At 38.8% G+C, this 26,407-nt stretch overlaps 1 protein-coding gene across 1 annotated transcript in view; it reads left to right on the plus strand.

Annotated features, from left to right (window-relative positions):
* Positions 1-365: 365 nt before the first annotated feature.
* Positions 366-26,407, plus strand: part of LOC139131814 (uncharacterized) — a 31,331-nt gene continuing 5,289 nt past the window's right edge. The window contains exons 1-21 of the mRNA XM_070698095.1: positions 366-666; positions 8,634-8,878; positions 8,995-9,223; positions 11,012-11,113; positions 11,291-11,418; positions 11,846-12,133; positions 14,518-14,655; positions 17,491-17,659; positions 18,350-18,598; positions 18,773-19,082; positions 20,006-20,260; positions 20,517-20,791; positions 21,238-21,378; positions 22,016-22,177; positions 22,484-22,744; positions 23,091-23,309; positions 23,658-23,834; positions 24,261-24,434; positions 24,758-24,931; positions 25,558-25,737; positions 26,155-26,331. Of these exons, the coding sequence (XP_070554196.1) occupies positions 576-666; positions 8,634-8,878; positions 8,995-9,223; positions 11,012-11,113; positions 11,291-11,418; positions 11,846-12,133; positions 14,518-14,655; positions 17,491-17,659; positions 18,350-18,598; positions 18,773-19,082; positions 20,006-20,260; positions 20,517-20,791; positions 21,238-21,378; positions 22,016-22,177; positions 22,484-22,744; positions 23,091-23,309; positions 23,658-23,834; positions 24,261-24,434; positions 24,758-24,931; positions 25,558-25,737; positions 26,155-26,331 (4,144 nt within the window). The 5' untranslated portion in view covers positions 366-575. The remainder of the gene's footprint in view (positions 667-8,633; positions 8,879-8,994; positions 9,224-11,011; positions 11,114-11,290; positions 11,419-11,845; positions 12,134-14,517; positions 14,656-17,490; positions 17,660-18,349; positions 18,599-18,772; positions 19,083-20,005; positions 20,261-20,516; positions 20,792-21,237; positions 21,379-22,015; positions 22,178-22,483; positions 22,745-23,090; positions 23,310-23,657; positions 23,835-24,260; positions 24,435-24,757; positions 24,932-25,557; positions 25,738-26,154; positions 26,332-26,407) is intronic.

The raw sequence follows: 26,407 nt of genomic DNA on the forward strand, positions 1-26,407 counted from the left end.
GCAAGTTCAATACCAACAATCAGGAATTACTTATTTTCTTATGACATTGAGAAGCATAGGGGTCTCCGTTGTCCACTTCAAACTCAGACGTCAGACAAGACCGTGTCTCAAGGGATACCGGGGATTAAATTTATCATGTCAAAATTTTACAAAATCTTGTGCGTCTGATTCATCACAGACAGGATATTCTGGATATTTTGCAACAGAAAAATGCAGTAAGAAAACGGAAAATAAAAATGAAAACAAACGTAAATCAAACCGTCAAAAATATACCCCACAGACTGTCAGCAGCCAAGAGATTCGTCGAAATTGCATTACACACGAACTTCCAAAAACGGAACTTCCTCTTCCTGGTTCTTGCGACCGCTTGTCACGTGACCGATCTGCATCGAGACCAGCATGACAGCCGTTATAATTTCTTAAAACTACGTCAGCGTGGAGACGCGTAGGGTAGCTGTTTCGAATTTCTCTGAGTTATGTCAACGTTTAGAGCGCCAGGCAATCAGTAGATGTGAGAGACATTCACCCAGTGTTTTGCATAAGTTATACAAGTTGCGATACCGAACTCCCAAGAAATGGTGCTTGCCCGTTCGAAGAAGACACTACTGTGTTGTCTCTACGTGTTCTGTTCGACTGGCTTCATAATAACAGTCGTCAAGTCGCAAGGTAGGATGATTTGCACCGTCCGTGGCTTTCACTCTCAACACACTCTCAATCTGTCAATGTTCTCTGTTTTCTACAACGCCCTTGGCATCAGTCTGAGCTGTGGTCATCACCGACTGAATACAAGCTGAGGCCAAAGTGCGGTCACGTGATCGGTCTGCACAGGGGATGACCATCAGAGAGGACGTCATCCAATGTGAAGGGCAATACGCGACATTTTCTGAGTACAGCGAACTCTTCAGAGAATCAGTCGAGGGGTTTACATGTGACAATACTTGCTACGTATTCTTAATACAGTATGTTCACCAGTGCTGTAAACATTGTATCTCGCTGGGCTAGGTTCTATCGTGTTTACTCTAGTCAAAGGACCGGCCGTTGTTCAATGTAATCGAATCTAGGACAACGTCGACGATAATATTTTTAAATAATGTATTTCCATGCAGTAAGTACCTCCAGCCGACTTTAGAAAAAATTTAACCTTTTAAATTTGAAATTCGGTAGTGTGAAAAGAATGAACAACCACATAGTAAATTGATAAACTAAATTGACGCCTGAATGAATTCGATTATCCCAGGAGTCGCTGTCGAAATCCTTCGAAGGAAACTATTACAGTGATATGGTTTGCAATATATGGTGTACGTGAAAAGCTATCCGTACGTTTACGAAATTATACTGGTACTAATCTGTCCAACTCCTGCACGGGTTACCGTAGTTGACTGCACTCGATAGAGATTGTAGAGGTCTTCACTCAGGCATAATCGAAATTGAGCGTGATTACCAGAAAGACACAACTTGACGAAATTTTTGTTGTTTTCTTCCCTTATTCAGCTATTACTTTGACCAACATGGCCCAATCTTTCATAGCTAAATATAAACTTGTACTTTATTAGACGCAGCACAATATACATGGTTGAGTAGTACTTCTTGTATTGCCATAAGTCCGATTACCGCGTCAAATGTCTGACGGGACTCTCGGGCTTTTTCAACTTCTTTACTAACGTTCATACAGAGGGATGTACAAATCTGTTTTTTCTATGAGACTTCTCACAAAAATAGACACACTTTCATAATAACAGCAATTCTCTGTCATTGCTGTGAAATGCCCAAATGGTACCACAACTTACTGATGTGCAGGTAAATACATACAGCTCATTTATTTCTTTACTGACATAAAAAATGGTGATTTTGCGATGCACAGGGAACTGCTGTACTTGAGCCATGCTGCAGTGTTTGCAGGGAAAAAACAGCTTGAACTCACGGACGCGGTTTAATGAATGATATGTTGACGTTTTCTGACAGTTACGAGAGGGGTCCTCCAAACAAAGCTGCTCTCTCAAGTCAGCAATCGAACTTTTAGTCTGGGAGTCGTAGTTCAGAACTGTCAAGACTACTCCCATACAGCAGAAGCAGATTTGCCCCTCAAGAATCTCGGTTCGAATTTCTATTTCTTATCATTTTTATATGCGATATTAGCCATAAATTATTCATACATCATATTCCCTAAAAGAAAAACTCTGTCCCATTTCGTTATATATTTGTTCGATGTAACAGCTTATTCTGCTCAGGGAGAACTCGGATCTATTTTCTGTCAAACGTATTCCTATCTCCGTAGGAACAGCCATTTCTTGGTCCGGATCGACCATGGATGCTGGTTTCCCCTGCTTTAAGTTTAATATACCCGTATATTTTTCTAGGCGTGTCAATGAAAAATGAATCCTTAACATAAGCTGGGGGTGTAGACCCATGTTCTTTGATTCAACTTGGCTCACATTCAAAGAAATAATTGACTAGCTCAAACCACACAATCACTTCGAAACATAATTATAAATGCTTTCCGTAATTTAGCATAACATGGCTTGCACAAGTTGGGAGGACCACGGAACTTGACGAAACTCCTGCCCAAGGCCAAGAAACTATTCATCCCTTCTTATTGATTACAGCCCCTTATGCAATATGCGGGTGCCGTGGTTTGTCCGAGAGTTCGCCTTCAGGGTGGACTTTGAGCTGGAATGAGGAAACAAATCGAAAAATATGTCGAAATTAGCTGAACCTGTTAGCCATGAAACATTATAGCAAACCGTCATTCACACCAACCGAGATCATAAGAAGTATAAGATTACATTTATTTCGAGATAGTATTATTACTTATTATCATACATAGCTCCACTGCTCAAATTACCTGGCTGTAGAATCACTCTCTTCGTACACCTATTCAATGGGAAGACTCTAAGCTCGTATGAGTTAGGTATGCACGCGAAAATCACTTTCTTTTTCGCGAAAAAAGCCATTCGTTCATTTGTATCGAGAGTGCAGTCATTTCCAACGCTGCATGGAGAATTTTTCAGTGGCTTAATTACTGTAAACGGCTGACGTGCCTTGAATTTCGAGGCGTGAACTCCAGGCCTAGGTAAGAAATATTAGCAAAGCGTACGGTCCATATCGTCAGGATGGAATTCTAGATAGCTAAGCTACGAAGTCCCACCTATGAGATGTAAAACACAGATAGTTGATGACAAAATCTAGGTTGTCAAGACGCAATTTTGACGATTTTTCCCGTCATACATGCCGTTTCAACATGGCGGCCTAGAATAACGTCGATGCGAAGGCAGCAGTCGTGGTAAGTTTTTACCGTTATTTTTATGTTTTGAAGTGAGAAATCGTGAAAAAATGTATCGCCTTCCGGGTCAAAATCATGGAAAATGCCCTCGTGAAGTATTTTTGTCGAACGTTTGGTATTTTTAGAGAAGATAGATGTTAATTGCGGACTGCTGTGGGTCTACCAGCAGATCTGTGCGATTTTGCAAATACTAATAGGAAATAGAGCAAACTTTGCATGAGTACCATTTAATAAGCTAGACCCTGCACATACGGTAATCTCAAAGATCAGATGGTAGAAGTCGCATGTTGTATACGACCAAGTCAACGAGTTGAGATCTTAAATTGCACTGCACTGCACCATACCGTGTACCATACTTGTACTGATACGCACGTGGTTTTCTATGGATATCGCACAGATCTGCTTAGCAGACCCACAGCAGTCCGCAATTAACATCTATCTTATCTAAAAATACCAAACGTTCGACAAAAATACTTCACGAGGGCATTTTCCATGATATTTGACCCGGAAGGCGATACATTTTTTCACGATTTCTCACTTCAAAACTAAAAATAACGGTAAAAACTTACCACGACTGCTGCCTTCGCATCGACGTTATCTTAGGCCGCCATGTTGAAACGGCATGTATGACGGGAAAAATCGTCAAAATTGCGTCTTGACAACCTAGATTTTGTCATCAACTATCTGTGTTTTACATCTCATAGGTGGGACTTCGTAGCTTAGCTATCTAGAATTCCATCCTGACGATATGGACCGTACGCTTTGCTAATATTTCTTACCTAGGCCTGAACTCGTGCAAACCACATGACCCAAATTCACCCCAGACGTAAATAAATAAGACCAGGATCATACTACCAGCTCAGCGGGGTTGTTCTTTTCTCGGTGCCAATGCATTCAGGCTGCTACGCGAGTTCATACAATGTATCTGAGCCACTGTAGAGAAGAAATATTTCACGTATCCGTGATATCAATGTCACGAAGCGAAATTCTTCTCACAGAAAATAGATTAAAACAGTGGAAGAGATTCCTTGCAGAAATATAAACTGTAGCCTGCTTATCTTTGCCATAGGGTGAATTGTTCAGCCCTATTTTGCACAGTGTACAACATTTTCACAGTGACAGGTTTGCTACGTCCATCGAATTCGACGGACTCGTGGATTTTTCAAGAAATCATCGTCAACTTCATAGTACATGATACAGGCATCTTACAATATTTTGAGATTAATGAAATTTTTTTTTACACGCACACAGTTCTAAATAAGTGTATGCTACACCGATGTTTGCATGATTTACACCGAAATTATGAACGGTTTTGTGGGTCTAATAATGTTGGTCATGAGGATCTATCAGCAGGGGTGTTCTTGGTTTGGGGTGAAATGAGGATAGATAACTTTTAGCATGTCACATGGCCATTCCTACATTCGCTGAATCAAATCACATTACGTGATAGTTTTTACGCATTGGATCGACTGATATAATCCAAAGGAGCGCATTTTTCATTAACCACTTCCTCGGGGAAATGTATTGTTCGTGAAAAAGTGTCGGGTCACGTGACCACGAGCAGCGGTCGTCCCCAAGCTTTGAATAAACGGTTAGGCTGCGTTCACAAATAACGGGGTGGGGGACTGGAGGAATCGCGACGGAAATTTTTTTCAACCCCTCCCCCCTCGATACCCTAAAAAAAATTCAAGTCTCCCCCCGATTATAATAGTACCGTACATTTATTAGGGATGGACGCAAAGAAAAAATAATCATGTATTGCAATAGTTCTGCTCGCAGATGTTCAACACCACCTGTTATTATCAGTGTATAGAGCCATATTTCTAAGGCAAGTTTTTAAATTGATTCATCTTTAAACAGATCAGTGAACTTTATTTTTGATTTATTAGTCAAAGCCTACTTGAATTAATCCAACCCAATTTGGCCAGGCCAATGGCACTTGCTGAAGACGATCATGAGAGAGTATGCAAATTGTGATTTCCTGGCAACATTAGATGCTACTTATAAGTTTTACAAATTTTACAATACTCGAAGGTTAAAATATTCCATCAAATAAACGTTTTAATCACTGAAATGTTTGGTGTAATAATGATAAATTTGGTAAAATTAAAATAATTCATACATTTTTCCATTTCAATTAGAGTCTTGCTGTACAAAGTTTTACTTTAGTGTTATTTTATGATGAGAATGAGAAACTTTAAAAAATCAAGCATGGTGACCCCATCTTGTCTCTTTAATATTTAATTTTTCTTATATGCCGTAATTCAAACATCCCTGATAACTTTTAAGTCGCCTGGTCTTCAATGTGTTGCTCTCTGGCCTGATCCTGTTATGTTTCACTGTCATGAGCGCCACATGACCCGAACTCTTCTTCAGCTACTTCATAGTCAGAACTATCTCTGTCATTGCCGATATGCAGTGACAGTGACACTGCCCCGTAGGGAGTAGCAGGGCAGAAGCTGAATTAACTTTGATAATTTGACAATAATTTTGTTCAGCTTATACAACTGCATTCTTGTTCTACTTCCTACAGCGTGTTGAACTGTCCAGTATTCAGCTTGCCAACACAGCCTGTGAATATGTACCCCGCATTTGTATCATTCACAAATGACTTTCAGTCTTGACTCTAACAATCATCACCCAATGTTCATATATGCAGCCTTTGTCAGCAACTCAATATTGTGAGTTTCAGCATGCTGTATAGAGACAGAAACTGTATTTGATATATTGCATAGAAATATTGAAAAAATATTCAACAGTTGCAGCATCTGTCCCAATACTAGGCCTACTTGTTTGTATTTTTACAAAAATTCATACATTTTTAGATTTTTTTCGAGACTAAAATATGTAATGCGACAAAATAGTTCTAGATCTTAATTATTACTTACATTATACCAATTGGATGACATTTAAATGTTATTAAATTTCATTGAATTACCCACCAAACCTTGGAACCGTAAAAAAAGGGAACCAAAAAATGTTCGGGTCCCCCTATAGGCAGAGCAAAACTTTCAAATCCCCCCAAATTTTCGAATCCCCCTGAATTCCTCAAGCCCCCCTGACTGTTTTGTGTGAATGCAGCCTTAATTGTCAACGAGCCCCTGACAAAACAGCAAGATTTTGTATTTTATTAGCTGAGGAACTTCAATGACAAAGAGTCAGGTGCAACCTAGGGCGTTATTTAATTATTTTTATTAATTTTATTAACTTAATTTTATTTTAAGGTAACTTCGTTTCGAAATGTGCATGCTGAGAACACGTTGGGTGAAAGCAAACGCGTACATTGAGGCACATAAACTTAGCACATGAACTCGCAATGGTAAATAATGTTATACAACGAACTAGATTCCCATCGCTCAAAAGAATGATTAACCAATGACATCAACACATTTCAGTGACGAGTGACAATGACAGTGATTAGCAGCAACACTCTGTCACTGCTATTTCTGACTCTGATATGGATTCTGTTACAAGAATAGTATGAAAGGAATCAAGGAAACGGTGTGAAATTTCAATGATTCGTCGCTCTCCATTACTGTGTGTACAGTCGTGTTGTCAATATGTAAAACTATAGACGAAAGTTTGAACTTTTACAAGGTATAGGTTCAGGTTCAGCGAGAAATAAATTAAAAGCTGAAGGTTTAGCTTGAAACCAGGTGAGCCCAGTAGAAGTCAAAGTAATGTTTGTTAGTATCGGAACGACACTGCAACATACTCAAACGCATAACGCCCTCGGAATCAAATGACATAAAATGGTGCGCGTATAGAAACTATCTCTTCTAACGTTGGTCTCACATTTAATTCACCTCACACACGTTCTGCGAACTACCGCGTTTTTTATAGAGGTCCTCACTCCTAAGTTTTACACTGTAGCGATTTATTTAACTGTAAGGTCATCTAGGTCAATGACAGGGCGCCGATCGAGTATCACGCTCTTATCGATGGCAGACGATGGACCGAGTAATATATACATCCTACGACTCTCTTCCGAGACATAAATCAACAGTGCGACCTGTCAGTGCGTGTTTATTCAAGTCGTTGCAACACATATATCGTAGTTACATTTCGGAAGCGTGAAAACCCCCCGACAATGTTGAGGCAATGAATCACAGAAATGAATATATTATTCTCTGAATCTATATCACTCTTTCTCAGTCAGAAATATAACATCTGGTAATTTTACATATACACAAGTTATTCAAAGAAATGTACCCACTTTCACAAAACCCAGACGTAAGGGGAATACTTGCTTTTCAATCCGGCCAAGTTTAAGTTTGGCCCATTAATTAATTGTCTTTATCTGGTGTTCGATGGTAGATTCATTACAATAAAAGTGTATGCTTTAGGGATAGTGCGGCAATGTTAACGTGACAAGGATCACATCCGAAGTACTGCGTCATATCATAAATTTACGAACCGGGATCCTTCCCTCTCCATGTCCTTTCTCCTTGACACAAATTTAATGCGCATCATAAAAAGAACGGGAAGTCGTCCACGTTTTCCATGATCTCGAAAAACGGCAGATAATTGTGTAGAAAGCCAAATCTCCACAACAAAATGGTTTCATCACATGACTCACATGCTGAAAACGCTCGAAAGTTGAAGTGCCCCATGTTACCGTGCTCCAAAGTCAAGTTTAGCAGTCATAAAGCCAATCGGCTTTTTCAATCGTTACTTGAAGTAATATGGCATAGGTACACAGGATTATATTAGAGTTGTTCTCCTTCAATTTGTGGTATCAAATGATTTTTTGGTTTAATGTCGGGTTGTTATAGACCATACAGGATATTTTGCCTGTACATATTATTGTGAGTGTATCCGGCCTGTTCTTATTAAGTACTAGAGTCAGTTCGATTAAAATGACACAGCACACTCGGCTTTACCAAGGTCACTATAGTTTTCAACAGGACATGGCGCACTTACAGGGCATGGCGCACTAACACGGCAGAAACCTTCAAATGAATTTTTTAATTATACACTGACACGTTTCACTTTCCTGGTAGTTGACCTTAATCCTTTGTCTGCTGTAATTTTTCCCACCAAAATTTTAATGCAATGTTTTACCATATTTTTGTGAACTTTTCTGTAAGTTTTCTAATAATTTTGGACCACATATATATATATATATATATATATATATATATATATATATATATATATATATATATATATATATATATGTATATATGTCACAAATATTACAAGACACTGCTGTACCCACACTGTCTTCTCGTCTCAACATCAAACAAAATATCCTGAGTTATAGGTTACAGACATCTCATCGTAGAAAAATTGTCAAAATGTTTGAGGCCTTTGTAATGATTCATGTTAAATCACTTTGTGTACTCTCCAGCTCTTCCTAACAATGAGATGGAATACATTCTGCACTCCATCGTCAACATGGAAGAGCGCCATCACTCGGTGTACGATTCTCATCCCGATCCAAATGTCGTCGACCTGGTAATTGGAGTCGGCTTTCATTTAAACACAGCCACAGCAAGAGAGCATTTTCAGTCGGCTTTACCAGCTGTCAATTTTGATGATGTATACGAGGGGAGAGAAAATCTCACAGGAGCTGAAATAGACCAGCTTTTCAGGGTAATGTCGAGACAAACATCTTTTTTTTTATTTCTCTTTTTCAACGACTTTACACAACGTTCTCATGAAGTTAACGCCTACGAACGATATAACATCACACCAATAATGTATTTCAGGTGGCAACTTTACCGGATCTTATAGAGAGAGCCACATCCACTATTGCCGCATTTCATTCCTATCCTATTGACGTTAAAGCAGCATTGGTGCATGCCATCTTCAGCGGCATACTCAGCGAGGCCGTCATCGAGTTGATTAACGACCCGGATGAAACTTGGACGGAGGTCTGCGTTCGGCTGGTATCCGATAATGATACTCCTATTTACCTGGACGAATTTGGATCAAAAGGTTGTAATAGTGAAGTTACAATAATCTTAAATATAGAACATGAAACATATTCTAAATGGTTCTACTCAGGAATAAACATGACGTATGGTGTCCCGCATAGTCAGTACGCCTACGTGATGCCAGTCAAACAAACCCAGGTATACAAACGCATTTAAAAATACTCCACGTATTTTTGTGCGCGTTTGTGCACCTGGTTTTGTTTTTGACGTGGTCTATTGGCATTCCGGGTTTAAAGGTATACAGACACCTTTAATCTAAATATGCCCATATATGGTCAAAGGGGCGTTCCTTGGTATTCAAAATGCCCCTGTGAGGGCGCTGTTTTTAAAAAGCGGCACCCGCTTATAATCTGTGATTGGTTAGATTTTCTTTTTCCATGGTAACTGTGGCAAAATTGGAACAGGTGACAGTATACCTTTAGCGTAATACTGTGGATGGTCATCTTAATATTCTACTCAAAAAAACACCATGATGTTAAACAACAATATTAGTGTTAGTAAACGAGGCGCTTCCACAGTAATCGACATTCACTCTACCACATAAATTTAGTAGATTGGGTTGAACATTTGTATAAATCTTGGTCCTGCATGCTTGATTTGATGAAGATTGGCATTCCAATTATTGTTTCGTTACGCTACTGTTGTTCGCGAATGTGGACCTCCAAAATCTGAAAACAGCGAAACGTTTTATTTTGCTGTAGATTGTATGATTGTTGTTTACCTTTGTGTTGAGACAAGTGAATATTGTGTTCTTTTTAAAGTAATATGCACCTCGAAAGTGAAAGACTTAAACTTTTGCTCAAACTTTCCTCAGTGAAACTTTCAACCATTCTCTTACCGAAGCAAGAATAAAAATCAGGGGTCACCGTGCAAACTTTGGTACTAGAGAGACAAATAACTTGCGATTTCTTAATATTTTAAATTCAAAATGGCCGTCATCCCTGTGTTAACTCTATGGAGAAAAAATAAAATTTTCGATTTTCGAAAAACTAAGACGGTGAAAACTTTTCTTTCGCCAACAGCTTCAAAATGAGCCCCCACAAGTGGTAGGTTAGAAGAAAATTGATAAAATTTGAAGGCCCCAATTTCTGTCCCCGAGGTGCGTTCTTCCTTAAGCCCCTTTAGCTGTATCTTTTTGCATTTTCCCGAGAAGATGGCTTGAAATCAAATGGAACTTATGGAAAACTGCGTAAACGGGGAGTTCCTGACCATGGGCGCACAATAAGGGGGATTACTGGGCGGGAGTTTTTGAATTCACATAGCATCGCTTTGACCGTATAATAAACTTGAACAATCATGATGGGCACTTTCGTGACGCATACAAATTGGGGTTAAGTGGTCGTACAGGGAAAATGCGTTCTCCGACTAAAAACGGAACATTTTTTCAGTTTATATTCGACTCAAGTTAATATTCGCTATATGTTCACAGACATCATATGCAAGATTGAATGACAATGAACGCCTGAAACATGCACATGGTACAACTATGGGATTTTGGGACCAAACACGGCACGTCCGATAAACGTGTTTTTTACATTTGCATAGATTTACAATAATCCGGCTTTTATTTCCTGTTAGATGAAGTGTGACCACTAAACGCTTTTCAAACATTATTGGACCAGTGTATACCATATTACAGCAATCCAAAAACATCTCTCTCAAGATTGGATGGTATGGTATAGCAAAACGCATAAAGGTACAGCTAATGGGGCTTTAAAGAGTCAGAGATGGTCTTTGAATGTTTATAATTGACGTAGACTATTTAATTCTGTTTTGGTCTTTCTTTCAGATGTAAAGGCCCGACGCCAGAAAACTTGTACTGCTTTATTCGACTACGGTCAATCTCTCATGGAATCCACAGCATTATACAATCCCTGTCTGGATAAGTATGGTAACTTTCATTGTTTTCCCATCCATATTATAGATTTCAAATACTTCAAGTACAACGCATGTTATCCAATTCCTTGTAGATGTCGTCCCGAAGGAATTTCGAAACATCCTGTTTAAAACATTTCCCAAGATGTATTAAAGATACCTTTCTCTAATTTGTTATTTTTTACCCGATCAGCACATTTTTACCCTTACGGGCCTGAGTTCGGAGACAACGTCAACCTTCTTGCAGACGATGGCAGCTCTGGTCAAGTGAACATTTCAACCGATTTTACTTACTTTGGAGAACAATTCGATTCGCTGTGGGTGAGAATTATTTTTGTCTTCTTTTGGAAGAGAGTCTGCTAAATTTCCACATGCAAAATTGTCTCCATTTGCATTTGTACCTTTACAGTACAAAAAAATCGAAAAACACAAATTTTGAAAAAAATATCAAAGTGTTGTACGAAAGATATCAATCATTAGCAGTTATATTTCTTAACCAAGAGTTAATCAATCTTTTCTTTTATTTCGAATTTTTTCAATGATTTGTAGTAAAAACTGTTCATTACAATTTTGATTATATCACCAATTTTGTGCTATCAGAATAACTCATCACAACCATTCACTTATACTTATTTCTAAACTAAACTTACGCGAATACACACAATATGGCGACTTTAGAATGAATTGTACACATAGAAGCTGTACTGACGATTAGATCATAACTGTTGAATCGTTTCTCAATGCACAGATAAACACAAATGGTATTGTATCGTTCAGCATGGAATTTAGTGACGTCGTTCCTGGGGTAGAGAGCGATCATTTACCAACCGCTATGGTGGCGCCCTTCTGGGCTGACGTCGATACCTGGCAGGGCGGTGAAGTGTTTTGGCGGGAAACCACAGACGAAAACACCCTGCGTATGGCTACCAATGACGTGAGGATGTATTTTGTAGACCGTGCACGCTTTACTGCCACGTGGATGTTGATTGCAACCTGGGATGACGTTGGATATTACGGAAGTTTCAATCCTGACCTTGTAAGTGAAATGTCAAAACAATCAAGAGAAGTACAGTCGTGATAACTTATCCATATTCACACGCAATTATACATTAGTACGAGTATATTAGCACTTGATAATAACATATACAGAAGAAGTGATAATAAAATATAGTATAATATAATAATATAATATAATATAATATAATATAATATAATATAATATAATATAATATAATATAATATAATATAATATAATATAATATAATATAATATTTAGGGGTTATTACACGAAGTTTGGGCGATACCGCGTCGTATTCGAGTGATGTGTCCGTATTTTGACGAGTTGCGCAGCAACGAGTCAAAATACGGACACATCACGAGAATACGACGTGGTATCGCCCAAACTTCGTGTAATAACCCCTTTATCATACATGCATGCTTTGGTTATGACTGTTTTCCTACAGACGCTCCGAAATTAGCGACGAAATCAACTTGAAATCGACCTTGCTTCCTCCAGGCTGTACTTATAAAAAGTTGGTTGCTAAGGACTGATGGCAACCGTATCACTTCTTGATATTATTCCGCTATTGGGCCATTCCACTTCAAAGGAGGGTTTATGGAGCACTTTTAAAGCAAACAATTTAAATATTACGATGTTGACGCAGGTTTTCACAATTTGAAGAAGATTTATTTTTACTTGAAAATGACGGTGGATGTAAAACATAGGCGGGAGTTTGTAAAATGGGTGTGTTTTCGTGTTTTGATACATAATTTCATCCCTGCATGAAAGTTATGAGGCCGCCAAAATCGGGTCAAAATACTCGCGCCACGCTCAAACTCTATCGAGTATGAACAGCTGAGAGCACAGAGCAAGCAGCTCTGCGACATCTATGAATGCACATACAGTGGATATAATACCCGTACCAGTCATTTTATCTCGAAGAATTATACATGTTCCAGACGTCAAATATGCCGAATTTACCATCTCAGTAAGCGGATTAGTGAAAACATGAAGTGAGTACACCGTAAGCTGTAGTGTCGTAACTCGTTCGTGATTTTTATTTGCGGTTGCTGTACGAATAAAACATTTCAAAGGTATTTCCGTCGTCTGCTCGTATATTTTCGTTCCTGGCTTGCCTAAATAGAACTAAACTTCCTTTAACAACCTAAGCGAAAGTTTTACTTTCCCAAGATGGTACATTGTATCTGAAACCCGCACCGCATCGGTGCCACCAGACACGAACATGACCTGTGCACTGACAGGTACAAATATCAAATATCATGTGCACCTTCAACCTTGTCTGTCGCGAGTATTTTCGTGCGATTGGATTTTCGTGGCCCATTTACGACTGTAAACGATGTAATTCACCGCTTGTAATTCAAGCTCATCAACAGGAAACTTGTCGTAAAGCGATTCTATCATGATGCTCTGTCAACCGATATCTTTGCGTGTAATCATACCGGTATACCATGGTGTAATCTTCAGCAGCGTAGACGACACGAAAACACTGCATCGTGCACCGCCACGGGACCGGCCGTGAATTGACAGGTGTCGGCAAATTATACAAATTTTCAATACGTTTGTTTGTATGATTTTGGTACAACTGTACTTGTGCCTAAGTGTAATGCCCATAAAGTGACTGCAAACAACATAATTTTGACCATAATCATAATGACATTTCGGATTGTCATTTGTCTTATTCGCTCAGCTGTTTTATATGTACATATACAACGATGGTCATGCATACAGTGAAGGTCACGCGTACGCGTCGCTGTAAGTAGTTCGGTTACAGTGAAAATATAATCCATATTTTCACTAGTTAAAATATGGGCTCATATCAGTACCGTCTGAACAATAGAAGAATGGCAATACAGGCATAGCATGTATTATAATATAATATAATATAATATAATATAATATAATATAATATAATATAATATAATATAATGAGAAATAGTATCATTTTGGGTCGACCATTACATAATAAATGTGTTTCTGCTAGTATAACTGCCTTATAGAGGGCAAATATTTCAACAATTTGGCAAATGTTAATGACATTTCTTCCTTGTATGATTTGTCGTTTTGGTTGCATTGTTCTGCTCTACGTGTGAGAATACGCTCGAGCTCTTTCATTCAGGATAACTATCCATTACAAGTTATTTTGATCCAGTTAGGGCCATAAGCGAAAATGAACAGATATGTCGTAAGCACGGAGAGCTAATTATCATTAACTTACACACTAACTTAACTAACCTTATTTATTAATTTCTTTATTTTATCTATTTATATCTTTGTTTGTTCGTTTTTTGTTGAAAATGTCCCTTACTTTATACTTTTGACGTGAGTTACTTATGATTAAAGTACGTCAGCCGTTCTTCATGCTTAATCATTTTCTTGTTTTATCACCTGATTGAGCATAGGGAAACACATTCCAGGCTGTTTTGATCACCGATGGTCGTGATTCCTTCGTACTGTTTAACTACGTTGACATTGAGTGGACCTCTGGAAGGACCACTGGCGGTGATCCATTCACGGGGCTTGGAGGAACCACCGCTGTGGTAAGTCAGACAGCGTCCCACCTACTTGTATCGTCAGATAACGTCTCTTACCTTGGGAGAACCTGAAGGAATCCTTGTGTCCTTACAGGGCGTAAGTCGTTACTTTAGAATGTGCGAATGTAAAGGATGATGGACTGTTATATTTGGATATTCGGAGAAGATGTAAGGGTATCGGATTTTTTGCACTCCAAAATTTCAAGCTCAACGAATCCCCTTTTTATTCTCTCTCTCTCTCTCTCTCTCTCTCTCTCTCTCTCTCTCTCTCTCTCTCTCTCTCTCTCTCATGTATATATATATATAAAACAGGCTCGAAATTAACTTTTTTTCCTGGTAGTCCCATTGGGCTACCATTTTCTGAAGTTGGTAGCCCAGTGACAATGGCTGGTAGCCCATGCATATTTTATTTTAGGGATATTGTTTTTCATTAACCAGACAAGAAAAGGCAATGTAAAAGGCAATGTTTCAAGATTCTGCCCTTGAAATTAATTTCTAGTCATTTGATGTAAATATGTACACACCCAGTACCAAAAGGAAACATGTATAAGCCCCTAAAAAGTTACAGGTCCTTGACATTCAGCAAAAGTGATACGGCAATATGGTATTCTTTTTTTTCTTTTTTTATCATTAACAATGTTGGTTTGGCACTATTGATGCAACAGTTATTGTCTTTTATCACTGACTGCATAATACTTCCGTTTTCTGTTAAACATTTTTGGACATGCAAACAGGGATATCATGGATAGCTGTACCAATTAGGCCAAAAAAATAAAATGTGCTGTTCCGAAAGCATGGTTTTGTAAAACAGGGCAGGGAGGTCTGCAAGAATTTCTTTTTCCAAAATATTTTTATATTTAAATATGCATTTTCCAGGGGTTCAGGGAGGTCAAACACTGGCCACAACATTTCTAGAAAAACATAAACTGCCAAATGCAAAGTAACAAACGCGTGATTTACGTTTTTTTTGTTTTTGTTTTTTTAAATTCCGTGTTAACGTAGCTCTAAAAAGTTTAGGGTCGGCAGGTTAAAAAATAGGGTAGGTCGGGTTATCGGAACAGCACAATTTTTTTTTGTTCGGCCGTACTATATAACCAAAAAATGCCACGACGCGCAGGTTCTTAGACGCACGCGGTGACCAGAAAGGATCTCTTTTTTGGCCTAAGAAACAACAGTAATACTCAAAAGTTTGGTGACCTATTGTCAACTTGTTTCATCCTCAGAGTTGTATGAAAATTTTGATAGTCGTCATGACAACGACCACAACCTTCTCAGCACGTCGAGACGAGACATACTCTAGCAGTGCTAAAAATAGACATGAGCTTTCTGTAAGGAGGAGGCATATTGCCCGTGACAGATACATTATGATCAAAATGCAATGAAAACGCGTTTTCATATATGACCATCACTTTCAGTGCCTGCCATTCAAGTACGTCAGTTCAGATATAGAAAGTTTATTGCAAAGTTCCACCGTCACGGTGCTCTAGCCTTTCTCTGTCCAGCTGGGTTTGACTGCATTCAGCTCGTCCCAAAGTGACGGGCCAGGCATGACCCGCCAAGTACTGACTGAATTTTATGTCCCGATCTTTGGTAGTCCATGTGGGCTACCATTTCATGGACTTTGGTAGCCCCAGGGAAAAGTTGGTAGTCTGTGGACGCGGGACTACCGCTAATTTCGAGCCCTGAATATATATATATATATATATATATAGATAGAGAGAGAGAGAAGAGAGAGAGAGAGAGAGAGAGAGAGGAGAGGAGAGAGAGAGAGAGAGGGAGAGAGAGAGAGAGAGAGCGCTAATACTGGACATTAATGTCAATAATTCACCCCATAACCTACACCCATTATTTTAGTGTTGGGGAAAGTTAAAGAGGCACTCCCACTTTGTAACATTTTTAAAACACATTTTTTAATGCCAACGGTCGATATTTGACTTGGCGACTGCGCGCGGATCGCGAGATATCGATAAAAACATGTCATTTCCCGAGCGTATTTTTCACAGCCTGGAGTTTTACTATCGTTCTAATTTTGACTCGAAATCCCCCGAAGGTTTGTTGTTGTGCTGATTGACGATATTCTAGGGAGTCTACAACAAGTTCGAACGACGCAATTAATTTACTTCCCACTGCAAAGACTTTATATACTGCATTATGCCTTTACCTCAGGTAAGATTTTAAAAATTTCTCCTTAGTTTTTGTCGTTTTCATTATTCTAAATCGGTTGTATTATATTTTTAACCAATACCACATAAACATCAGTTTTTACATGTCAAATATTAGCCGCCTCCGATGACTACATTTTGTCGTCTGCCACACAGTACGCCGCGCGCCTGGTATGCGCGCGTGGCATGCGTCTATGCATATCACGCGGCGGCCGCTATGTATCAACTGCACGTAACTGTGCTAGTCACCTTTGCCAATTCTGGTGGAATCAGCAAAAATTGTTTTTCGTTTATACGCCAAGGCAGTAGACTCAGCTTTCTCCCACAGGCCATGACCGATCACCGACGCCAGTGGTACTGTGGCGTACAGCAGCGTCAGCCGTAGACTCGTACTCCATAGCTAGTTGACAATGGCCCCAGTGCCGAACGTTCGATGTCGGAAGCTGAATTAGGTGGGCCACCGGAATTCAAACTTTTACTTTTTTGAAGACATGTTTTTATCGATATCTTGCGATCCGCGCGCAGTCGCCTCGTCAAATATCGACCGTTGGCATTAAAAAAATGTGCTTTAAAAATGTTACCAAGTGTGAGTGCCACTTTAACAAAAAGAAGAGATTAACACACAAACATTTATTTTTTTCTGAATATGAAATATTCTGTTGTGCTTTTTTCAAACCAGGTTGGCTTCAACGTCTGGCCTGGAGGTGACAATTCATTTTATCTAGCCAATACTACATACGTGGACTTGGTTGTTGACATCGACAACTCTAGCAATGTGGAAGTTGCAGGGAGATACGCATTCAGGGTCGATAAACATCGGGTCAAGGATCCTGCATGCACGATTTCAGGTAATAGGAAAGTCGGCATGGAAATATATGACCAAATGAAGAGGGTAATTTACTAAATGTGTAAATAATTACTAAAAAATTGACGGTGACCAACAAACAGAACCTTGCAAGGATATGGTAACCTTACAGATAGGTAGACACACAGACGGACAGATAAATCAGAGAGACGAAAGTACGGCATACGCAGAAAATAAAGAGATAGATTGCAAGATAGATTATAGATTGCAAGATAGATTATGAGACATTTCGCTAGATAGATTGAAAATGATAGATCTATAGATAGATAGATCTTTAGCCAGATAATGTAGAAAGATAGATAGATAGGTAGATAGATAGATAGATAGATAGATAGATAGATACAACTTTAGATACCAGGATGAATAGCAAGGCGGAAAGATAAACATTATAAATGGATATACGTAGATACATACATACATACATAGATGCATACATGATACATACGTAGATACATACATAGATAAATACATACACACATTTACATACATACATACATACATACATACATACATACATACATACATACATACATACATACATACATACATACATACATACATACATACATACAGTTGATAAAAAAGATAAACATGGCTAGATTGCGAATGTACGTAACATTTTGCACAATTATTATATTGTATTCTGTCACGACCTGTCTAATCTATTCTCTAGGTGCAGCGACAATCTATCCATTTGTGGGTACAATGCTTGGAGGACAAGAAGTTCGAGTTGCTGGACCTTGCTACAGTGCGGAGTCTGACGTCAAATGTAGATTCAGTAATCAAGACGTGGAGGGAACTCTAGTCAACCCTCTGACTGCCAAGTGTATCACACCTGTGTTCTATACGGTTGGCAGAATTCCTTTACTGGTCTCCATTGATGGTGGGAAGACGTTCCCTCACCAAACAACCTATACAGTTTGTAAGTATTCAGTTGCTCTGTGTAGATTTCGAATTAATCAATCGACCCGCTTACAAAGCTGGCGTCGCCATGTTTAATGATGTAAGTTAATGGTTTCTACACCTTCCATTTGAATTTGCTCTATGTTGATTTCAAAAAAAAAATCGAAAACTTCAATTTTCGCTTTCTTTTTAGTAAGTGTGGAAGAGACAGCGCCTGATGTAATAAGAGAGAATGCTTTGTCCTGGTTCGACGAAGACGAGGTAGAAATTTCATGGGACTCTACTCAGTTGCCCTCTCGATTTGTTGACATACATCTCCTCGGTTACACCGAATCCCCGGATGTTGGTACCTTCGGATGGCAGCAGAGCGCCGCGCTAGCCATTCAATATGATCAAGTCGTTTCTGACGGCAGATTCAGATTCAGAACCCGACAAGGAGGTGTTCCGTATGATGTAGGAGCAATAAGGATATCTATTCATGACAGTCTTGGAAGAGGAATATTGTAAGTAAACTCCTCCTCGACACTGCTTTTTATCTGGTATGTGATTTAGAGAGGATTCATTTCGTTGTGAAGTGTGTGTATATGTAAATACAGAATTTGTAATTTTTCCGTGTTATTCGCCTAGTTACAGCCCAATCAGTTAAATGGTTGTTAAGACAAGTTTTGAAAAAGACAGAGTATGGTTTGGTAAGAAGAAATTCGATAAGAGATTTGTGAAGCTGGTGGAAAAGGTTTCATAGGTGTCATTCATTATGTGATGGTACATGAATCATGGTCAAGGTGCTTATTATTTATGAGTATGATTGATATCCAATATCATCAAGCTTTTCAAGCCTTCACATATATCGATAAAATATTTTGCCATGTTAAGGTAGTTTGCGCCTCGAAAAATGAAAGACTTCAACTTTCGCTCAAACTCTCTTCAAGCAAAACTTCAACCACTGTCTTTCAAAATCAAGTAAAGAAATCGGGAGCCCCGTGCAAATTTTGGTATTTGAGAAACAGTTTACCCAATATATTTACCAACATTTGAAATTCAAAATGGCCGTCATCATCCATGGGGAAAACAAAATTCCCAGTTTTCTGAAATTTAGGCCGGTGAAAACTTTACTTACTCCTTAAGCTTCAAAATTAATCCCAACAAGTGGTAGACCAAAAGAATGTTGTTAAAGTTTGAGAGTCCAAATATCTGTCTTCAAGGCACATTCTACCCTAACATTTACTGTCCTAATGGATACGCAATAAATCAATAGACTCTGACTCGAAAACAGTCAGATTTTGCCAAATTGCTTTTCCTTTATATCTCAACATTTCTGGTTCAGTCACCAAAATGCAATTTGAGAACAAGTCTCTTCAACATCGTGAACAAGTTGAATTTTTCACTTCTATTTTATAAGCTATCTGAACTCTGTTTGCCCATACAGTGTTTTCCAGGGATTGTGGAGCGATGTGCATGATATCAGCTGGAACTTCCTCATCGATCCTCAGGAATGGTGTCGACAATGGAGCGAAGAAAACACGCATCCTGCTCGAGGAGATTTAACATGCCCCTGTACTTTGAAGCAGGCCTACGCTGACCCTGGAGGTTTCCCTCCTCTTTCAGCTTGTCGTCAGGGTGACGAGCAAAGTTGTCTGTTCAGGTCAAAAGATGTCCACTGTGTCAGATCGCAAAAGGCAGGGTATGTGTCGCTGTGGTTGTTCATGCCAACAATTCTGCAGGAAATTAAAAGTCCAAAACTGGTAATTTTGAAGAATATTTCGGACTACAGACTGCAAATCTACACGTCACAAGGCAAATAATTGGAACGACGCGCACTTTTTGATTTTTTGGGACGGAGAGGGGCTCTGATCAATCAGTCTGCTTTCCTAACATTCAGTTCATAGTTAATGTGTTGTAATGAATTATGGTTATTTGATTTCGTTGACACATTTTAGAGTAAACGGAACAGGTCTGGAGTGCTGTTACTCTTCTCAAGGCGGTCTGTTAGATTCACGTGACACACTTGACGCTGGACCTCGGTATCTAAGACACCAGAGGGGTGAACCACCTTACAACGTACCTGGAAACATACCTTTCCTATCGCATTACGTCGCCGACCTATTACCAAGACAACGTTGCTGCCACAGATCGAATTCAAGCTTCGATTGCCTTTTATATTTCAAGGATAGGCCCTCAGACGATTGCAAGACATATGAAACTCTACAGCCGGGTAAGGAATCGAAGATATACTTCAAATATGACTGGTCTAAGTCTATTGAAATGTTGCCTACGAGAAGGTCGAGACGTGAAAAGAACCATGGTATATTCGCGGTATACCACGGTTGGCACACGCGCGAGCTTTTGTCAAGAACAAAAATCGCTTTTTGATATTCCATGCCATAATTTCAATATACTGTTACGTATAATAGCAATAAATCACACCCAGCGACGGTATACACACTCGATTTTGACCAGTTCGCGTCATAATGCACTCGCTATATATGTCGTGAACTGGTCGAAATCTCGTAGTATACCGTCGCTTGGTGTGCTTTATCGCTTAAATATATGATAGTGTCCTTCATTCTGATCAATTGATTCTCTCAACCTTTCGCCACTTTATTTTTACCACTAAAGACAATAATAGTATCCGTTTTCTTTCATCACTCGAAATATTAGCTGCAATATATGGCGATACACATGTTGTCACATTTGACGGCCTGTCATACTCAATCGCTGGTTATGGGGAGTTCACAGTTCTGGATGCAGACTTTGGCGAGTTCGTCATGCAAGCAAGGATATCACCTTCGGACTACTTAGGTAAGTACAGCAACTCCAATCCACTCTATGCCTACTGTAAGGTAGTATGCGCTTCGAAAGTGAAAGACATAAACTGTTTTTAAACTTTCCAAAACGAAACTTTGAGCCATCCTCTTACAAAATCAAGAACAAAAGTTAACGATCACATGCAAAATTTTGTACCAGACAAACAAATTACCCAATATTTACTGATATTTGAAATTCAAAATGGCCGTCACCCAAATGTTAACTCTATGGGGAAAATTATAAAAAATCGATTGTGAAAAAACGAAGACTGTGAAATGCTTTTACTGCAAGAGCTTTAAAATGAGTTCCAACAATCAGTAGACTAGAAACGTATCAAAAAAGTAAGCGTAAATATCTGTCCCCAAGGCGCATTCTATCTTAACATCTACATCGCTAAGGCTGAAAATATCACTGCAGCTGTTCTGCATAGGGAAGGCAAGTCCTAACTGAAAGAGCACCGTTTGTACATTAGCATCACCTTCATTTTTAGATGTACACCAAACTGATGAATGACGTCATACTCTCTTGTGTATGTCTAAAACATGCATCAAAAGAGTGAACCTGACTCATTTGTAGACATTTCTCCTTGTAATGTAAAAGTGGGCATTTTTTCTGTTTTCGATTCCGTAAGGTCTTGTGAACACATTCGACGCCATTGCCATGAAGGGCGAGTTAACAGCGACTGTCCACGTGGAGCAAGGAATAGAAGGGACTGTTGTCTATGTCCGCCCTGTTGGAAGCACAGACTGGGAATCCGTAGACTTTACAGAGGGACTGATTTGGCACTTTGAAGGTTAGTTGAAGTTACGCAACACTTGGATCCAATCAGTAATGAGTTTATTTTTCTCACTTTAATCTTTTATCTAAATGTAGTTTGTCCATGGGACATTAAGGAGAGTGTGTGCAATAGTATGCTTTACCGGATGCATGTTTCTCGCATGAATGGTATATCCCAAAATGCCAAAAATAATACACGAACACGATAACTCAACACAACACATTACATGACGTTACGTTACATACATTACATTGCAGTATAGTATACATGTCAAATAGGGTCGTAACAGAACCATTTTCCTTTCTTTGACTGTCAAACCAGGTGTATCAGTGAGGAAAAATAATGTAACAGCCCCGAATGTGCTTGTGTCATTCGACACGGGACAATCGATGAACGTTTTGCTTTATGGTAGCAAGATAGCTGTGATCTTGCTTGGACCGCAAATGTACAAATATGGAACCTGGGGGCTGTTTGGAACTTGGAATGAAAACCCTCAGGACGATTTCATGGTCACGACTGGAGGAATTCCGCTTTCAACAGAGTCTCCAAATGACATTATTTATCAAGATTTTGTGATGAAATGTGAGTTTGTAAAAATTTCTTATGTATTGAACAATCTGATTCCGCTGTGGTACCAACTTGTCTCAGAGACAGAGAGAGTGACACCGAACCGGACTCATTGACTTTGCATTCTTACATATACGGGCATAATTAAAATTATTATTTCAAAGTAAGACCCATGAACTTGAACTTTCGAGTCTTATCTCCCCTTTCCACCGTGACTTTACCGCAAACTTTATAAAACAAAGAAGAGTTGTTACGCATGTTCCTGCGAGATTTATCATCTGTTTGGTCTATGGCAAACTTTACCAACTGACGACATAAGTTTTCTAGAGTTATTATAAGGCATTGATTTTATTTTTATCAGGGGCTGTGTCAAGAAATAGTTCATTATTTTACGATAGCTATGTGGATGGAGGCAGACAGATAGAAAAATCTAACAAAACTACCCAAGTCATCGAAGCATGTCTCAGTAATGGTCGATGCATCTCGGAAAACACTTTCATCGACGACACGGTAGAGGCTTCAGCTGCACTGGCTGACGCTATCACAGCCTACGAAAAAACGTGGAACGATACAAGACCCGGTAAGAGCAATGACCCTAATGAGTCATATTACAATTTCCTTTTCGGAACCATTAGCACAATTGCAACTTTCCGCGTAAAGTCGTAAATTTATGGTAACATCATTTACACCAATTTAATAAAGGGCTTCCGTTGACTGGTTCGGGACAAGGTCAAACACACAACTTGTCCTGTGCCAGCAATGCTGGAAACTGTTAACAAACAAGACTTGCCAGGCAGCCTTGCCAGGCTGTCTTTTCTTTGCTATGTCCCTGTTTTCTCGAAAAGGGGGGGGGGGGAGCTTTAAATGACTGTTTTCAAACGGAAGTCACAGACCTTTCCATGAAATACAACTATTTTTGTTCTGTCAGTTGCTACGTGCCCATACCTTCCGACGCCTGCGAACGCTAGGAAGATATCGGGAATAAATTACACGCCAGGCTCCGACGTTGTCTTTGAGTGTTTCATTGGTTATTCAAGAACTGGTCCAAGCGAAAGGAAATGTCTAGCTGACGGATCTTGGGATGGCTTTCAAATGACATGTGAGAGTAAGTATCAAATGACAAGCGAGAGAACTATTGTTTGATATAAAGCCAGTTCAATGTGCAATCAGTGACTAGGGATTTGCCACCATGACCAAGTCCTTCAAAACGAAAACTTTCCAAACGTGAGAGCTTCCTTAGTTCGATTTAGATTAAGGGAATTGTATAATGAAAGCAAAATGTCGCGGAATTCTCAATTTCGTTACTTATATTGCATTAATTACAGACAGACAAACAGACAGACACACATGCATATATATATATATATATATATATATATATATATATATATATATATATATATATATATATATATATATATATATATATATATATATATATATATATATGTAAGAACAGCTTATACTATATTTGACGATACGCAATCAGTGATATGCATATATTTTCATCTATACTGTACCTCCATTGCAGTTGTATCTTGTGTTCAGCTGCCGGCACCAGCGAACGGCTTTAGGTTGGGCGACAACTTCACGTATAGTTCCATAGTGGCGTTCGGTTGCAACAGCGGTTACGAACTGACTGGCAATGCCGATCTGATTTGTCTTGCCAATGGGTCATGGGATTCTACACCGCCATATTGCCAGAGTAAGTAGGCAACAAATTCTGTTGGACCCAATTGTCATTGTTCATTAGATGAATGGTGTTGCACCGGATTATACCAGGAAACGCAAGGCGTAGTTCTATTCTCTTTCTCTTTTAAGATCTCTCGAATATGTCATTATCTATCTATCTATCTATCTATCTATCTATCTATCTATCTATCTATCTATCTATCTATCTATCTATCTATCTATCTATATATATATATATATATATATATATATATATATATATATATATATATATATAATCGCATATTTCATATGCCGGATATACGAGAAGTTAATCTATTTAATTCTTTTTGGCAGTAAAACCATGTCCTCCGGTTTCTGCGCCCTCAAACGGTACACGTATCGGTGACGAGTTTTTGTACGGCTCCACTTTGGAATTTCTGTGCAACGAGGGTTTTACTCTAAGTGGATCCCGGCTCCTAGAGTGCTTAGCCGATGGAATGTGGGATAGAGCGATACCAACTTGTGAAAGTGAGTAGCTTTTCGTTTCCGACTCTAACTTTCGCTGTTATTGCAAACTGCAAAGCTGAATGAATTGTAAACTTATGAATAGTAACACTAATCATGTATCGATATGAATGACTCTGCTAGTGTTAATTTTGTATAATAAATATATGTTCTGTATCTTACAGAGGACAATCTCTATACCAGTTATTGAGGATGCAAACAAAATGCTTTACGTGTGTTTAAAATTGATTAACATCAAAAGTTTCCAAGAAGTGAAAATAATCTTCGTTATTAAAAATGACTTTTTTTTTTCTGAGCGAGATATTGACAACATTGTGAATTTTCTAATGATCAAAAAGACTAGAAGACTTTTCATCAGGCAGAATCTTTTACCTGAATGTTTTTTCGCAGCAGGTATATAATTTTCAACTTTTTTAACTTTTTAACTTTTTAACTTAATTTTTAACTTATACAAATATAATACACTCGATGAATATTTCATTAATATAGTAGCACATACATAACTATGTTGAATTTTTTATACACCATAATGAATACTTACGGTCAGCACGTGTTAGGAGGCCCTCTAAGCCCTATTGCTAAAATGAATGTTGACCCCATAAGCCTCTTCCTGTACCTTTGCTTTGCAGTAAACGTATGCCCGATAATTGATGTTCCGATGAATGGACTGATCCAGAACCCAGCACCTGTCTACGAATATCAGTACGAGGTTCATTTCGAATGCAACGAAGGATATATTCTAAATGGAAGTACAGAGATGACGTGTTTGGCAAACGGTAGTTGGGACAGCGTGGCGCCATCCTGTCAAAGTTAGTGTGTTTTATCTTCGCATATCCAAAACGCTAAAACGCAGTGTTACATTACTCGACTGTGACCAACACTTCTCTGTTGCATCATATGCACCACATATCTATACGTAAAATGAAGTGATAAATTCAGTTTCAAAACGCGTTATGTCTAATAATAGTGGTACTTCTCCGAACAGTAGGAAATCCGACACTAACGAATAACATCACCATTGATTTTATTTTATATCTTTAGGTAGTTATCACAGAAAATCTGGAATGTAAAACTTTTCTTGACTTCACTATGTAATGATTTTATGACTTGTAAACTTAAGCTTCAAAATTGGTACACATATCATTTAACGTAAAAAAAACTACTAATGTTGTCAAATTCAAGATTCTGTATTGAGTCCGATATTAACGTGTATGTTTCTTTTGTAGTACTCTCTTGTCCGAGTTTGCATAAACCAGCGCACGGCGGCATAGTAGAACCTTACCGGGAAGAATATGCTTCAGTGGTTGAATTCACATGCAGAGATGGTTACTATGTTGAGGGCGCTAGAGCAATTACTTGCTTGTCGAACGCTACATGGGACAGTGACGAGCCGATCTGTCGGAGTAAGTATGTGGTCATTGTTACTGATAGAGGTGGCAAACATATTTAACCAGGTTCTACTGTATGGAATTCGCCATT

The sequence above is a fragment of the Ptychodera flava genome, chromosome 4 (assembly GCF_041260155.1).
Source record: "Ptychodera flava strain L36383 chromosome 4, AS_Pfla_20210202, whole genome shotgun sequence".
NCBI lineage: Eukaryota > Metazoa > Hemichordata > Enteropneusta > Ptychoderidae > Ptychodera > Ptychodera flava.